General features: G+C 39.5%; 2 protein-coding genes across 2 annotated transcripts in view; one reads left to right on the forward strand and one right to left on the reverse strand.

Annotated features, from left to right (window-relative positions):
- The first annotated feature begins 399 nt into the window (after nt 1-399).
- Nucleotides 400-5,695, forward strand: LOC140230092 (uncharacterized). Its single transcript, XM_072310299.1, has 3 exons — nt 400-468; nt 1,666-1,750; nt 2,131-5,695. Exons 1-3 carry the CDS (start codon nt 403-405, stop codon nt 3,810-3,812), a joined length of 1,833 nt encoding a protein of 610 aa, XP_072166400.1. The 5' UTR covers nt 400-402; the 3' UTR covers nt 3,813-5,695.
- Nucleotides 5,696-9,021: 3,326 nt separating this feature from the next.
- Nucleotides 9,022-18,275, reverse strand: part of LOC140230093 (uncharacterized) — a 48,614-nt gene continuing 39,360 nt past the window's right edge. The window contains exons 14-20 of the mRNA XM_072310300.1: nt 17,833-17,955; nt 16,890-16,942; nt 14,160-14,258; nt 13,341-13,524; nt 12,088-12,200; nt 10,875-10,968; nt 9,022-10,144 (exon numbers count right to left, since the gene is read on the reverse strand). Of these exons, the coding sequence (XP_072166401.1) occupies nt 9,983-10,144; nt 10,875-10,968; nt 12,088-12,200; nt 13,341-13,524; nt 14,160-14,258; nt 16,890-16,942; nt 17,833-17,955 (828 nt within the window). The 3' untranslated portion in view covers nt 9,022-9,982. The remainder of the gene's footprint in view (nt 10,145-10,874; nt 10,969-12,087; nt 12,201-13,340; nt 13,525-14,159; nt 14,259-16,889; nt 16,943-17,832; nt 17,956-18,275) is intronic.

Consider the following 18,275-nt stretch of genomic DNA (forward strand, 5'->3'; position numbering starts at 1 on the left):
AAATGGTGAAGATGATACATTACAACCTTAGTGACATTTCTCGGAGAATGTAAGCATTCTGAAATTTAGAGATTCCTAACAGGATTTGCATGCCTTCAGCTTATCATCTTGCCAAATGTGTTTACATGCCTTAAGTCTGAAATTCACTTTGAGAAATTGTTGTGAAAAGTACTTCAGCAGTAGCTTGGACTATAGTCCCCCTGTCAGACCACACAGTTTGTAACACTATAAATAACTACATCTTCTTTCCTACTCAGGCCAACGCTGTCAGTAATGCCCAGCATCTACATTAGGCCAGTCCTACCCGATGAGGAAACTATGAAAGACGAGGCAGAAGTGGTCAATGAAAATGACCAGCAAGAATCGCCCGCTGCAGAGCCTACCAAGGTTGACGGTGAGGACATGGACACCGAACAACCCAAGCTTGGTGTTTACCGATGCCCTGTCTTCCTCAACCAGTCTAGACAGGTAGGAGTCAACTTCTTAGTTCTTATCCATTGTACAGCTGCAGCTTGTATTCTCACCTGGGTGTTGTAATTCTTTATGTGCATTTTCGCACGCCCGACTCGGTGGACGGCGTACCAACTGTGCATTTTCTGTTCAAACGCACAGACCCACCCAAACTGATCGATAGATTGCCAAATGCTACAGTACAATGAAAACGTTTATAGCTCTTCGGTTCCCTGCATAGTTAGCTTGCATTTTATGTGGTGACTAACTAGCAAGCAGTGTTTCCTACTGGATTTGCATGTAAATTCTTAGTTTCTGTAGCTGTCTCGAATATATGCCAATCATGCGTTTGTTTTCACTCCAGTAGCTGCTAAATACCCAGATGTCGGACCATGAGAACACAAATCTTTATTTTACCGATACTCGAGAACATTTATTCTCTCTGTTTTGTCTTCTCCATTTCCTCAAGTGATGATTTCTTTCTAAAGTGGTCATTTCCTGCTTCTATGCAGATCATGCTGCCAAAGAAAATTTGCTTCTCAGATGACAAACGGAGTACAGTCTTGAATATTGATTATATGCCGCCTGATCACAATGAAAAGTTCAGAAAACAGAAAGGATGTCACAAAGGTTGGAGGTTAAGGCTTCAGTTCAGACTCCACTTACCAAAACATGGAATGTGATCCAGTGATGGTAGGGTTAAAGGGATTTTGTATTATTTAATTGTTTTTGAAGAAGCATGCTGCCTTTTGATTCTAAATGTTAGTGTAATGTTACTGTATGAGTTTTATCATAGAGACCTAGCAGTAAAAAACAAAAATAAATACCCCCAAAACAGCAACTAAAGCTTGGTTGCTGTTTCATTGTGTAAAGGAAAAAGTTGAGTAACTATTATTGATCATATTTGTGCAGGGATTACACGAGTATACAATGAAGAGAAGAAATGATGAGGCTAGAAGTCATGTAATCTTGCTAGTCCGCATGATCAAGCCTCTTAGTGCCTCACAGATTTGGCAGGATCAAAACATGGTGAAGAATGTAGCTGCTACCTGAAATAAGATATGTTTATAGCAGCTGACGTTTCTTTACCTGTAAAATTACAATTTACCCTCATGGATGGATTTTTAATAGTAGACTAGGAGTACATGTATGCTGTGAATTGTTGGAGAATGTAACATTCCATGACATACGCCCTCCTCTCTTTTCCAAAAACAGGTGTGTGCATTCACCCTGGACCTAGCCTGCCCCCTTCCTGTTGAGCAGTGGACTATGTCTGGAGCTGCCCTCATTCTGGATCCAGGTGAGTTTAACTTACAGTATGATTGCCATGTCGCTAACTTTAGAAAAGTAAAATGTCAAGGGATTCTTCTTTTTGTACAGCTCCAATATCATTGGTGTTCTGGTATGTATACTGTAATTTCAGCCAACACAAAAGAATCTACCCGTGGTTGATCTGTTGATTTTATTTCAGTATGCTTTGTTGTTGTTTAGTCATTGGTTTGCTTTTTTTTTTTGCTGTTTTCTCAGGGATGCTGACTTTTCAGTTTTGTTTGATTGCTGCTTCTCAACCGACACTTTTTAGGATATATTCTGTGCCAACGTTGATATGTTCTGCATGCTGCGTCTTAATATAGAATGTGGCATATTTCTATTAATCTTTGGTTGTCTTGGATCTTGCAGAGGCACCAGAGAATGAAACGAGGAAGTGGCCTCAGCCATCAATGCCGCCCTCTACCAGAACACTGGAGGAGACCAAGGCAAGCATCGCCAACGAGGAAGGCGGTAGCGAGAGAGGACCACCCTCCCAGGCATCCAGACGATCCCTTGGTAGCAAACCGGGCAGTGCGACAGGCTTGAGGATAAGCTCGGGATCCCGTCACTCGGCGGTGAGTCGTCCGACCAACAGCAGGCAGTCTGTCCGTTCGGAGAAGAGGGTCACCATCGAGGAAGTGGAAGAGGAGGAGGAGAAACCGAAACAACCTCTGAAGCAGGAGCCGGTTGCTGAGGAGATGGAGGATGGGACTGGAGGAGACGGAACGGGGAAGATAGATGAGGAGGAGGAGGAAGCGGCTGAGCTGCTCCTGACAGCAAGGTCCATGGAGATCGAGAGGAAACGGCACCTGAAGTCAACTTTCGACTACCGCAACCTGGCTGGTGCTCTCAATGACAATCAGAATGCTTATCCCGACGAGGAGGATGAGGAGGAAGTCAACAATGAAAATGCAAACAATGATGCAGGGGATGAAGGTGACTATGACGATGGGTTCGAGGCTGCCTCAGAACGTTCTTCCACCAGGAGCTCACACCACTCAGACTCAAGGGCGTCCAGCGCTTCTTTGCAGAATGGGGATGATCGAAAAGATGTGGACGAGGATGAAGATGTCCGGAAGGAGAAAGAGGCGGACAACGAAGGCAATGAGGACTATGATAAAGAATCTCGCAAGAGTGCACAGTCAAGGCAGAGTGTCCAGTCTCGCCATAGTGCGAAGTCACATCACAGTGTAAAGTCACATCATAGTGCCGAGTCACATGGCAGTGCTCAATCAAGGCAGAGCCATGTAAATGGCAAGGCCAGCCCTACTGAGTCGGACAGGAACTCTCCATATGCCACTGGGAGTAAAGCCACTGACAATATCAAGGAAGGGAAGAGCCCCATGGGGTCAAGAACAAGTCTTCAGTCTAAGAAATTATCACAAAAGTCGAAGGATGAAGACACTGCATCCAAGAAGAGCTTCAAGGCAGCTGAAGGGATCTATGGATCTGACAAAGGCTCAAAGAGAGGTGGGAGTGGTGCCTCAACAAGATCCCGCACCAAGCCAGAACCAGATAAAGACCGTGCATCCTCCGCAGAATCAAGCAGGTCCAATGGGAAAGCTTCCCCTAGCGGCAAGGAGTCCAAAGACCTTGTGCCAAGGCCGCCCAGTGATGCAGGTTCCAGGAAATCTGGAAGACCTGGTAGTAGTGGCAGCAGAAGATCCGTCAGGTCCGCATCATCTGTTAAATCCAAGAAGGAAAGTGATGATGATAAGGGGAAGGAGAGGACGTCCTCTGATGATTCCGAGCACCGTAGTGGGTCACCAGGCTCCTCCCCTAAGGGGGACAAGAAGGATCACCACGGCTCCAAGGAATCCCTAAACTTCTTTGAGCAGGCCATCGCCACGATCACTGGGCAGGACAGTGACGATGAGAGCAGCAAGAAGCGAGCGGAGGAGGCCAAGTCAGCTGCTAGCCATGGTAGACAGAGCAGCCAGGGACAGGAGAGTAGCCAAGAAAGGGAGAGTCGGCAGGGGAGGAGGAGCGGACAACTGACGATCAGCCAAGCCTCTGGAAGCATCTTCAACAAGGACGACCCTGCCTACTAAATCAAATGCATTGACAGGTAATCTTTTGTATAACTATAATGTTAATTCAATTTCTCAATGAATATGTATGTATTTTCTTCAGATTGTATATGAGAATTTATGGTTTTATTACTATTGCTGAAGTGGACAAGAATCCTGTACAGTTTCTTCATTAGAAATCCTCAGCGTCTGTAGTTATTTTGTTCAATACAAGTTCAACTAATTAAAAATGTTATCATAAAAATGTGTGCCAGCTCTGAGCTTGAGTGAATTTTGATATGCATTGTAGGGTTTGTCATTACATGTATTTGCTTTGTTTTTGAAATGGTCTGGAATCTTCCCAACTTTACATGACTTGATGTGAAGCTCAATATAATGCATGTAACATTTTTACCATCCATTTTAGAAATGTGTGAAGTCAGTGCTTTAAAACGTATGCTTAATAGGTATAATAATTGCAATGAGGATAACAGACTGCAGAGTTTTTCCTCTAGAAAATAGAAAAAGGGTGACCATGACAGTGACCTTTTCTGTTAATGACTTCCCCCGCTTTTTTTTTCCTGGTAACCTACACTTGGTTCCCTCCATAAAAGCATACAATGTATGATTTGTCAACTGAATCAAAATACAAGCTTTCATCATGTGGGTATTGCTTGGTGTTTCATTGCATTTTACACACCTCTTAGATATAAATAAACCTTTCTTTTATATTCCACTTCAGAGATACACTACATGTATACACCGTATACGTGATAAACTGACTGTCATACTTCCAATGTACAGTATACTGTACATGTGTATATTATTCATTGAATTGTATAGTAAGCTTGTGTGCATGCATAAAATGGGTAGACATATTGTAGATATGGATCATTATCATCTTTCAATGTAACTTACAAATGTATGTCAATTTTTGTGTACATACAGCATTATACAATGTATGTAAATTTGTGTATGAATGTATCTGTGAGAGAGCATTCCAACTTGAGAAATATGCAATTATTGAACATAGGACAAACATAAACCCAAAGGAAATCAGAATAAATTTGACTTATGCAGTGTAATATTGAATTCAAATGTGTTATTACTTGGCTGTACATACCTATAAGTTTACTATAAATGTGAAGTACTTGGTTTCCGTCCATAACAGAAGTGTGAACTACCTTACCTTTGAGCACAGCGCTTGATAGTGCAGTGGAAGATTGAACAATTTCAACATGCAGGGGAGTGTGTTGATTCATACAATATCTGCCGCCATACTTTGGAGATGTCAGTTTATACACGTTGTACATGTATGAGCCGTCCAGTGTTGATACAAGACACAGCATTTAATTGAAATTTGTTAACCAAATGTGTAGCAAGCTACCTCTTCTGACGATGTTCTTCATTCTGCAAAGTGGCAAATCTTCCCAACTGTTTAGTATGCTGGAAAAAATATAGCCTATACAGTCAACCAAAAGTGCATGGATCAGTTATCTCAAGTGTAGTTAGTGTGCACCCAATTTCCAACATGTACGCAAAGCTGGATGGATGTTTTGCGTCATCTTGAAAGTGGTGTGTTCCAGTAAGATTAATGCTGTTCCCATGTCATCAGATGACAACATGTTTACTGTCTATGCAATGGCAGCTGCTCAGACTACAAAAAGTTTTAACCAATAATTGTTGACGAGTGAAACCCAAACTGGGGGTGGGATTTCCCTTGCATTATCTTTTAGCATGCTTGGAAAACTACCTGGTAGGGTGTGCAGCAAAAATGTGCACGTTGAAATGATTGTTATGAGGGGGATCATTCCTGAGGAAATTCAACTGTTCATGTCACCTTTGTACCATTTACTTTGCTGTGAATGAGTTGGAACATGGGCCATGCTTGCAATGCTGAATAAATGTTCACTGGTTTTGTGACAAGAACAAAAAACGTTTCATGTTGGTTTCATCATGATTTTGTCTGAATGTTTTACGAAATCATTGAACAATACTGATTACGCCATAATATATATCATATTTAGCGAGTATATATTTCTTCTCAAAACAGGACTTTTTGGCAAATTAGTGAGTGGTTAAATTTGCACTATTGGAGCACAAGTAATCTACAGAGAAATGTCTGCTTGCATGTCACATTCATGGTGGGATCAGAGTTAACATTTTTCCTCTGTAGTTAAATCCTCGAATAGCATCCGACCTCTGAAATTTACAAAAATGAAAACCTCGCAAAATATATGGCATACAGAAAGTACATGTAGGTCATTCCTTACACCAGTATTTCTGGGTGAAATGAAGGTTTTCGAAAGAAAACCAAAGCTGTAATTGCCAGAGTCTCGATATGGCCTCTTTTAAAATGCATGGATGAGAAGAAATATCATAAAACTTGGTCTCATAATGATTACACCAACACCACTCACACATTATTATTCATGGATAAATTGGCTGTAGACTAAAATGGAAGGTGCCCATAGTATTTATGTCTTCTTGACTTTGTTTGGAGGATTAGTTTCTACCAGCATTTAGAGGCAGATGTACAAGTGTATATTAAAATATAAACAATGAATATCTACACTGAGCAGAATCAAGGAAATTTACATTCTTGATAACATTTTTGATTTGCTTCTGTCATTCAATACTAATCTCTATAGAGGACTCTAATAGATGCTTGTATGTTTGTTTCTTTGTCTATATGTGGAGTTGTAATAACACACCATCAACAGATATACTGATGAATGCAATTGCATATCAAACAGAATTTATTTTGCATGTTTGCATTAGATAGTAGGAATGCAGGGGACCATATACAATATCTTTCATAGACAATTACTCTGAGTAAAACATTTTATAGATTATAATTCATAAGTTTCAGGTAGTACTCAAATTCAGTACTGTCACACTATAAATACAATCCATATATGTCCTAAACATTTAATATATTGTACATTGTATCCTGAGATATGATATGTCACAAAATATACTTTCAGCAAGACACCTTTATAGTTATTATTAATTTCAATTTTCTTTGAAACCTACAGATTAAAGAGACAGTCACACACAGCTAGATAACAGATGAAGAATCCCTCCACCAGAACACTTGAGTGCCATAAATGAGATACTTTGGCAAGGTGATAAAAGAGTTGCTATACAGAGAATACAGATAATGCAAACACTTCATGTTCATTCATATTGAAATGAGATAACATATCATTGTACACTGTACTTAAATCTACTTTTACTGCAGAAGTGGAAAAAAAAAATGTGCGGTGAAATAGGCCTAGGTGGTGTTTCTTGCCCCATATGAGGTATGTGGTACAGATTATACTTGCTTCAGAAAAACACGAGACAAAAAAATCTGCACCTAAAACATCTCCATTCAAGTTACCATTTCTTTAGAATTACACGCAGCAGTAAGATACAATGTGTTCTCTATGATAATACATTCACATCTATGTAGTGTGATGAAAATGATGGGAAAGAGCAGTGGTGTGTTCTCTTGATGAAAAAGAAAGAAAGTAAGAAAGAATGATGTACTGTGAAATTAATGTACAGTTCAGCCAGCGATCAAGTTCCCCCTAGATCACGATCACGGGCGATCAGTGATCGCATACGCGATATGTCGCAATCAATTGATTGTACTATGCCGAATTGCATACAATCAATTGACCGCGTATGCGATCACTGATCGCCCGTGATCGCGATCGAGGGGGAACTTGATCGCTGGCTGAACTGTATGTGTAGAAGATATCCTTAGTCATACAGACGATGGTTACAAGTTAGCTTGAGGCTAAAAAAAAGAAAAGAATGGTGATTGATATAAACTGTCTTAAAGTTTGTAATACAGTTCGACCTTGATTATCCGGCCATGTCGGGGACTGGAGCTCATCCGGAGAAGCGAATTGGCCAGATATGGGAGACACAATGCTAATGTAATTATAGCTGTCGTCCAAGCTGCCGTCCCAGTGCACCGGCAGCTTGACTGCGCCGTGATTTACTGACAAGTTTTCCATCCATGTTCTTATGGTGAATTTATACATGTAGATCATGACTGCTTACTTTTACGATGATAATGTGGTGTGAATTTATGTTAATTCTGTTGGGAATATTGTAGGTAAATCGTGTGAGTTTTGTAGAAATTTTAATTGAGTTTAAAGTCACTGTTTTTTCTCAATTTTTGGATGAAAAAAAAAAAGTCCTTCACTGCGTAAACGCCTGCAGATAATAGAGATTTCCGGATAAAAGGAGGCCGGATAATCAAGGTCGAACTGTACAAGTTTCACTAGGAACGATGTATGTACAAGTAGCTGCAGCTATACAAGTACCACTCTTTGCTCCAGATAATACAACCATTGTACACATACACATACAAAATGATCAATGCATGTGCACAGTACATACAGAGGTACGTATGTATCAACATACATAGTGTATGAATCTGAGTAACTGGAAGCTCTATTCATATTCCAACATTTTGAGTTGAATCATTTGACTGTACAAGCAATACTGATATATAATGAAATAAGCTGATTATGGTATAACTGGTTAGCAATTCACAGATCAGACAGAACACGGGATCGACATGGCAGCATTGCAATGGCATGACAGCTAATCAGGGATGTGAGAGTTTAGAGTCTAGTCTGATTTCAGACTTTTTTACTCTGCCCAGAACCCAATTTTCAGTCTAACACTTATTTTTTTCTTTTGTTAAATTCACAATTCAAATTCATTAACTAGTCCATATTTAAATACATTTCAAACTTATTTTTTTTTTCTTTGTTTTTTCTTTAAGTTTCATTTACTCTTTTTTCAGACTTCACTTCTGCAAGTGCTCTCCCACCCCTGGTTAACGATACAAAATTCAGCAGTTGTGTGGTTGGTTAAGCTTACATTTATGCAGACACCAGCTTTATGCAGTAGAGTAAAATGGTTCAATGGACAGCTACACAATCTAGGCAAACAAAGGAGCAAATGGTGTACTAAAATAATCTTGACATATCACATTTCAAAGGAAAAGAATAAAATATCAAAAGCAAAAGACCAAACAATTTCAAACAAGAAAACAACAACTAGAAGATCTACTTTTGTTCAAACAGTATCTGAAAATAGTGTCTTCAGATCCTTACAAGGTTATTTATCAGTTGTTGTGTCAATATGCTTGCAGCTGTTTTGTTTTGTTTTGTTTTTTGTTTGTTTGTTTTTTATTTTATTTTCTTCTCTTTTCTTTTTCATTGCCATTTCATTATGTCCTAGCCTTGCTGGTCCAAAAGAAAGAATCCTGGAAAATGGACAGCATTTACAGTTTTATGAACAACAACCTAGAAAGAAATTTTTTCTTTTTTGATATCAGCAAGCATCAGAAATGGCACATAGAAAGCAAAAACAGCATCATTTCTATAAAATACGATGAAAGTTTGTGTTAAGCAGCAAATTGCAGACAAAAAAAAAAAGGTTAAATAGAAAAAAAAAATCCAAGAAAATGAACATACAAGATTTGCAAGAAACTACCAAGTGCAAAATGTACACAGAAAATCACAGCGTGATTCCTTTATCAAACTATACTCAAAAGCAGTAGGACGGCATAAAAATCATATTCTCAAGGTTTTTGGAGTCAGTTATGAAAATGTTCTCTGTTGTCCAGTAAAAGAGGGCTAATACAAGGGTGCATATAGTGTGAAATGCAATAGTCCATGAAAATGCACACAAAAAATGTCACATTTTCAAGTACACTTCTGGTTGTTTTGGTCTATGCTGTTCGTCTCCTTCCGGAAGTTTTTTCTCGCAATTTTCCTTCCTGTGTATCAAAGTGGCAGGTTTGCTTGTTTTCGTTGGGTTTTGGTCCAACACAACGTATGATAGTGATCAGGTATAATCAGAAGTACCTGTGGGGACCTATACACAGTACAGGGGTAGAAGGGTTTAGTTATAGCCTTGTGGGGTGTATCTTTGCACCCCCCCCCCCCCTGAAAGTTTGTTGTACTGTATTGACTATACACCACTTTTCAGACTAGTCTGTACCAGACAGTGACTCTGTGGAAATTCTTACAGCACATATTGTGTCCAGAAGAACTCTTTTCATGGGGCAAATGCAACATAGGAATCGGTTTCCTTGGCTACACAGAGAAAGATTGCTTCTTCTTGTCTTTGGGGAAGGAAATGTTGCAGAGAGTCACTGACAGGCTGTAGCAGCATCGTGTGAATCTCGCATCCGTTTTCTAGCTGTCCTCCTCATCCACCAGGTAGTTTGGCTGGTTGGTGTTGTGGAGGTTGGCCACACTCTCTCTCTTTTCCTCCATGCGAGCCAGTCGCTTCCTCCTGGTGGCCACCCGGTAGGCATTCCACACCCGCAGAGTGCCGTCCCACGAGCCTGAGATGTACTGTGGAGAAAAGTGAACAAATGGAGCAAACATTTAGACTGGTACTTACAAATGTACTTTTTGATTAATGACTCTTATCAAGAACCATCAGAATTACCACACATTCCAGCCACCCCCATCCCCCCGCACACACACACACACATACATACATACATACCTGTATGTTCAGGCATAAGATAGCATTTCAGTAATTAAACAGAACAATTTAATTGAACACAGCTTTTCCTATGTCATACATCTTACCACAAAGATGGTGCAATGTCTCCTTTTCTTTCAACTGGAAAGAAATGTGTTAAAACTGCTCTTCTGTTTTCCTTATCCCCCCCCCCCTTTCATATAAAAATAATTTTTATCATTGAAAAACAGATATTCGTAAATCTGTGTTATGTTTTACCCATCAATAAGGTCTTGAGGAGTTACCTGTTTGATCACAATTTGTACCAATAAACTACTCCCGGGAATGAGCTAAGTTGTATGGATTATGTAATACATTGCACACACGAATTAAAAAACTTCTCATGAGTCATTTAGACTTCTCATTACCTATTCGACTACAAAATGTGTATGGTACTTCTAGAACTTCTTTCCATGTACACTGTACAAGCAAGCAAGAAGATATCACATATATTTAGTACTCTTTTATCTGACCTACCAATGTACAAGAATATTGTCTGTAATGATACACAAATGACACATTCAAGCTAGAACAATGACAAGAGGTATGTTTCACCTGGTTCCTCTCTGGTACATGTATGATACATCTGATGGAGTCAGTGTGCCCGTAGTTGGTCTGCAACAATTTGTTCTTCTTCGGATTGTACACTCTGTCATTCGTGCATGGATAAATGTGATGAGAGTGAAGACATTCAAGCAATTTACAGGGGTGGGGGATTGGTGTTTAAGTTGTAGCTCAATTATCTTTGTCGTGCCATAAATAAACGGTAGCAATTATGTGGTACTGTATAATTTGTTTTTAACCCATTGAGGATGAGTCCCGAGTATACTCGGGCAGGTGTCTATGAAAGTGCGTGTTGTAGCAAAATCAAGCCGTCTTCAACAGGTTAAGAGCTGCATGTCATTCTCTCTATGTATGAAAACTACAACTGAAATTAAAATGATAAAACATGAGATGACGATGACATTCTCAGTTACCAGCAGCAATGAAATTGAGATTTCTTGTAAAGGCTACTGCACACTTTCTGACTTTCAGTAGCAAGACTGACTTTGGATCTGAAATGAACAAGTGTGATTATTCTGAGGATATTATAATCTATTTGAGATCCAAAGTCGGCCAGTCATGTGACTGAAAGTTGTATAATGTGCGGTGGCCTTTAGTCGTTAGCCATGAAAAAGCTCATTGTATCTTCATCACTTAAAGGGACAAGCAAAAGGCTACCCTAAATGAACATCATCATTTTTATTACTCACAAACATATCACTTGTAATCTTTACAAAAATCATTACGCAAAAACTGTAATAACACAAATATCCATTTTCATGCAACTGGACTTTGGCATATCAGACTATTAACTCGTTGAAAACAATTAATGACAATACTCAGGAAGGTGTCTATGGGAAAGGCGTGTTTTATGAAAATCAGCTTGTCCGTAACAGGTTAAAATTGCACTCGATTTCTGTGAAAAGGGGGAACACACATACACACCAACAAGAGTAATAACAACCAAACAAAGAAAAATCCTTCATGAGATTTAGAGGGGATGTTTCTGGGTGTTGCTCTGGACAAGTTTGATTGCTTCACCCGACGAGGACGAGTCCCGAGTATACTCGGGCAGGTGTCTGTATGGGAAATGCGTGTTGTAGCAAAATCAAACCTTCCTCAACGGGTTAAGGCAGACCTTACATAACACTGAAACAACAGAAAACAAAGAAGCAGAAGAAGAAACAACATAAGACAAGGTAGATGACAAAAGCTTGAGACTCACTTGATGACGCTGTGGACTCCTGCCACGATGCACTCTGAGACATTGTCCAGACAGATGGCTGACACTGGGCCGTGGGCGTTGATGACCTGTTCACAGGACATCCCATCTCCACTCTGAGGTAAGACAAGGAGGGACAGGAACAAGAATTCTAGATGCTGTTTGCAAGACCTGTTGCCTTCATATATGGTGGAATTTTATTTTTGCAATTCAGAGCGTTTTCATTTCATTACCATAATTGTTATTATTACTTCTTTTTTTTTTCCGGGGGGGGGGGGGGGGGGGGGGGGGAGAGGGGTAAGCAATTGCCAGGAATATGAAATGATATCTTGGTTAAAGTCATTAAAGCCACATGATCTTTTCTTGATACTAAACATGTGACATCACATATGATTTCTGCACTATCTGAGCAGTATATTGAAAACTGCATTGCACACTAACTAGTAGAGATGAAGCAGATGGGTAACAAAAAGTTTGTCAAAGTTTCCTGAAACTATAAGGGGCATGCCGTCAATCCCTCGTTTGAGGCGAGACCCCACTTTAAAGAAGCTGATGGGGTGTTACGATTCTTCGTTTGAGAGTTAGGAGTCGAAGTATTTGTCCATTGCAAATTAACTTTCTGCTCAGGCCTGACAAACCAGGAGGCCAAGCCAGGGTTTAATGACTACAGCAGCTGTCGTATTACGTAAGAGCATGATAAGGATATCTGCCTGTGGCAGACCATTCACAGTGAACTCAATTTTTTCTATCCTTTCTAAAGTTTTCAATTTTATATTCTATTGAGAAATTCTATGGTCATCCATTTTACATTTCGAACGAAAAAATTGACCCGTAAATAACGAAAATACAAGAATAAGAAGGAGCTACATAGCCCATGCCAAAACCAAAACAATCTCCTCCTCTCGCGGTGCCCCCCCCCCCCCCCCCCCCCTGTGGCGCTGTGGTGATGACTGATGCTTAGATTAGGCCAGGGTCAAGAAACAGGTGTTTTATATCTTTGGTTTTTAAGTCATTGATTGCCAAGATATACACTGGCATTATTTACGGGGTCTAGCCCCTTCAAACGAGAGATTTGCGTCATGGGATCTAGGGCAATTACCCCCTGAGCAATTACTCCACACCATTCCCCTGACCCAAACCCTAATTCTAAATCCTGAACCTAATCCTAACCCCAACTCTAACCCTAAAGCTAACCCTAAACCATAAATTGCCCAGATACGCTACAAGGGCATGGGAGACGCAGTGTGACAACTCACCCACAGTCTGATAGTTCCGTCTTCCGACGCTGTGATCCAATTGTCACCAAAGTCGCTCCACTTGACCTGCGTGACCTCGCCCTCATGACCTTGCAGCGTGTTCCTCAGGGTCATCTCGTGACCCTTCTCGCTAAAGTGACGAATGTACGCCATCTTGTCTCCAGAGGCACAGGCAAACTCATTCCTGGGTGTGGCGAGGGAGGATACAAATATCAGAATATTTTGACAGGTGATACAAAGCGCTGGAACCAAATGCAAATTAAGCACATGACATGCACGAAGGTTGCATTGGTAGTGATTACATCACTGATGAAGACAACACGTGATAAAAATGGAAATGTAATCGTCTCTCTGTGACCAAATATCCCAAAAAACAGGAAACTGCTGAAATTGATTGAAAAAAATTGCCCTTTTCAGCATGTATATGCATATAGATTTTTCAGTGTTTCAGTACCAGCGATGAGAACAAAAAAATAGTGGGCATGTACATAAAGATAGATTATCCATGTTGGACTCATTATTTCATTGTTTCAAATGTTTCTGATTGTGTCTGATTTTGGATGATGTACAATGTATTTCTCTGCTTCAAATGCTCAACAAGCTCACCAATTCACAAATTCCATACATTTTTACGAAAGATCAAATATCATCTTTCCTGAATTCACCCTATAATAATAAAAACTTCCAAAGAAAAAAAAAATCCCAACCTTTACAGCATTACGAAATTATGAACAACAAACAACAACAAAACATAAAATATAATCAGCTTACACATGTTAAAGGTATAGCTCTCACATTAAAGATGATTACGTTCCTTACCGTCTGTGGCTATAATCCATGTCAATAATGATCCCATCACACGCCAGCTCCTCAATGTCGAAGCCATCCTCAGACACGTTCCTGAAGCGATCCACCAGTCTGCGATGAGAGGGCAAGAGTACAGAACACGTATGATAAAAAAGTACTGCCAACATTCACACATTAAAAGCAGGGAGATCTAAACAGCAATCAGGGAGATACTAGTGCCATGCATGCATCTCAATGGGCAAAATGATTCCTGAATAAGGGAGATTTCTAAATGAATTTCTCTTATTGAGGCAAGAAGAGATGATGCTGTTTTCAGGAAGCCCTCAAAAAGTCAGGAAGACTTGGCAGCATTGCACCAAATGGATTCCTGTGACTGTTGGAACCGTTGAGCTTTTACTGTGCATACAACATTATCAACTAGAAATGTCGCTTTGGCGACTGGTATGCCTCCGCCATAATGCATGATTTTCCCAATAGGTCTAGATAGTACATGTGGACACTGTGTGATTACATTTTCACAAAATTGGCAAAATATTGGAATGACAAGTTTGTCACAAATGTGTTGAATGTTCACCTTCCTTGACGTAGGTTTAATTGGATGAATAAGAGAGCATGTATCTAGGGATTTAAGGACTTTAACTTGACTTTGACCCATTCATACATTTAGGCATTAAGTAATTTTCAAGGTACAGGTATGGAGAAAAAGTGAAATTTCTGAATTGAATAGTAAATTGTTACCATTTTCATCTGGCCCTTGACCCTAAAATTCATAAGATAATTACTTTCAGGTAGAACATGCATAATATGTACGAAGTTTCAAGGTAACTTGAGCCACTTCCGAGATATGGAGGAAAAAGTTAGTTCAGCACTTTCACTTGATCTTTGACCTTTTGACCTTTGAGGCAAAAAGAGGAAAAAAAAAAAAAAACTTTCCAGAGAATTTCTATTAGGTTACACACTCATACACCAAGTGTAAAAAAATAACCCTGCTGGCATTGCATAAATATGAGGGTAATAGTAAAATTTTGAAGTCTTGCACTTGACCTTTGACCCCTGACCTTTGACCCCATGAACCCTACATTCTCTAGATAATCACTTCCAGTCAGTACATGTACATACTATGTTCCATGAAGATACCTTGAACAATTTTCCAAGGTACGGAGAAAAAAAAGAAGTTTTAATATTTGTACTTGACCTTTTGACCTTTGACCTTTGACCTCATGACCTAAACTTTCACCAGAGAATCTTAATTGGGTAATACATGTATACACTAAGTTTCAAGAAAATATCTTCAGACATTCAATAGATATGGTGGAAATAGTGAAATTTTATGTATTTGACCCTGACCTTTTGACCTTTGAACATTGACCTCATGACCCAAACTTTCACCAGAGAATCTTACTTGGGTAATACATGTATACACTAAGTTTCAAGAAAATATCTTCAGGCATTCAATAGATATGGTGGAAATAGTGAAATTTTATGTATTTGACCCTGACCTTTTGACCTTTGACCTTTGACCTCATGACCCAAACTTTCACCAGAGAATCTTAATTGGGTAATACATGTATACACTAAGTTTCATGAAAATGTCTTCAGGCATTCAATAGATATGGTGGAAATAGTGAAATTTTATGTATTTGACCTTGACCTTTTGACCTTTGACCTTGAGCATGTGCACCCAAAAGTTGATAGGCACAACTTCATCCCCTAATACACATACATGCCAAGTTTCATTAGGATACCTCAACAGGTTTCGATAGTTACCTTGTCCACAAAATTCATTACGGACGGACGGAAGGACGGACGGACGGACGGACAACCCGAAAACATAATGCCTCCGGCACCACTTCGTGGCGGAGGCATAAAAACCATAATAATAGCTTTCACCATCATATTACTATCATATTACTACCATCACCAAATATCGTTACCACTATCTTCTTCATCATCATAATCATATGACTATAGATGATTGTTTTGTGTATCATGACTACATCCCTTATAATTTACCAAAATTACATTCCTCAGGGGGAAAGATATATTACAGAGAAACTTATTATGCGTGTAACACAACAAAAAAAGCAATGTTCAGCTGCAGATCATTATTCATATGAAATATGTTAATTAATTTCATCATTGCTGTTTGTCATGCATTTCTTGAGTAGGACCATCTGCAATAAGGAAATAATGGCAACAAACATCCTTAGAATGAGGCTGCACAATAACCCATTTTTCTACTGGTCAGACCTGTCCGTCGGACCATTTAAGGTGCCCAGTTTTCCCTTTATTAACTGGTCCATTCAAGAAAAAGTTACTGGTTCAGCAATGATTTTTATGGTCAGGGACCGTCGTACCAGCGTTAGTGTACAGCGTTGCTAGTATCAATGCTTGCGAGACACATTCTTGAAAACTCAATGTAGTTGAAAAATAGTTTGTTTGTTTGTTTGCTTGTTTTCTCTCTCTCTTATCTAACTACAAGTGTACTTCACTTTCTGATATTTTTTTCCCCTCCTGGTACTACATAAGTGTTCACTCTCTATTCTTTTTCCTTTTCTTCTTCTCTTCTTCCTCTTCTTCTTTGTCATGTTCTTCTTCTTTGTCATCTTCTTCTTCTGTTTTTCTTTTTTGGCCCATTTTGACTTCTGTTGTCTATTCTGTGGCAAAGTTTGGATGGTAATGATCATTTTGTTCTTGTTCTGTGGCTTTCTTCACACTAGTCAGGTTATTGACATTACTTACTTTCCTGATTCTAAATCCCAGATGCATATTCTTCTGTCCCAGCCTGAGGTTACCTAATACACAGAAAAACACAATAAGAATCAATTTATCAAAAACATTGTTGTCAAGATTTTGCATCACACAACACAGACACTTAGCCTGTTTCATATTTCTGGTCTTCTTCTTCTTCTTCTTTATATTGTGCTGAATTCAATCTCACAAATGTGTGAAAAAAAGGTGGATAAAAAGAAACAAACATGCCTCCCGGTTCTAAAGAAACAAATTACGCATTCAAGAGTGCTTGTTTTAGACATTTCCTTGGAAGGCAAAAGTGGTTACAAAGACAACCAATGAAATTCAGCAAGTCACATAGGTGAATATTACTTCTGAATCAGCATCATTTGAATTATGCAAATAGCTTTCAATTCATTGTCACTTCACTCTTCACGTGACCTTGTATCACAAAACCAACAGTCGCATGACCTGATTTTGTGAGGGCTAAAAATTTTTTTAAAGTGAGGAAAAAGGGGGGGGGGGTTATATTTTCTGAAAGAGCAATTCTCTTTTGATGCATTTCAAAAAATTCAAATCGTAAAACAGAATGTGAAAATCCCTTTAATCGTCTTTTATGCATTTTTTTTTCTAAATAAGTACTGCACTTTCTCATCCCTTCAAAAAAGTTGACATAATACTGCTGGTGTGACAAGATCTTGCAACTTAAATTTGGGTAAAAATCACATTCTTTGCATTGATTGTTAGGAAATCAGTCAAGTGGTGTCCTGTCCAAATCCAAACCGTCTTATCCCCGAAACAAAGCCCCCATGGCACGCCACAGGAAAGGCTATTCCATTTGTCATGACAATGTGGCTGCCATGTATATTTGCTCTCCCCACATCTGCCATATTCAAAATAATTATTTGGTTGCCCCAAACTGTGATGAGGTCTAGATGACTATCGCCCTCACCAGGAAGGTGGTACGGAATCCGTGCTCCCGTCCGACAAGGAACATGCTCGTGACGCAGCTGCTGTGTCCCGAGAGGACATTCTTGCAGATGAAGCCAGCTACCCGGTTGGTCACTGAGTCAGTCTGTTTGGAGAGAAACAAGGAAAAAATGAGCACCTTTTCCTCATCAACTGTCACTGTATGCAATATGCATCATGCACTCTTTAACCCTATTCTAACTGGGGGGGTCAAATTGACCTCCCCCCTTGACGTTTCGCGCCACGATTTCGCAATGCGCAAAGATTTTGCCCTACGGCTTTTTTCATTGAAGTCTCCCGCATATTTTGAGACTAAATTTGCGACGTCCCGGTACACCGTTCTGATGTTACATAATGTTTTGCATATGCATGTCAACCCCAAAACAGCTCAAATTCATGATATCGTGCGCAAATCCAATGCAAATT

Source organism: Diadema setosum, chromosome 6 (genome assembly GCF_964275005.1).
Source record: "Diadema setosum chromosome 6, eeDiaSeto1, whole genome shotgun sequence".
Lineage (NCBI taxonomy): Eukaryota > Metazoa > Echinodermata > Echinoidea > Diadematoida > Diadematidae > Diadema > Diadema setosum.

Coding starts and splice junctions, on each gene's coding strand:
- LOC140230092 (XM_072310299.1), top strand. CDS start 403: ATGGACACCGAACAACCCAAGCTTGGTGTTTACCGATGCCCTGTCTTC. Junction 469..1,665: donor TCCTCAACCAGTCTAGACAG/GTAGGAGTCAAC, acceptor TTCCAAAAACAG/GTGTGTGCATTCACCCTGGA. Junction 1,751..2,130: donor TGCCCTCATTCTGGATCCAG/GTGAGTTTAACT, acceptor TGGATCTTGCAG/AGGCACCAGAGAATGAAACG.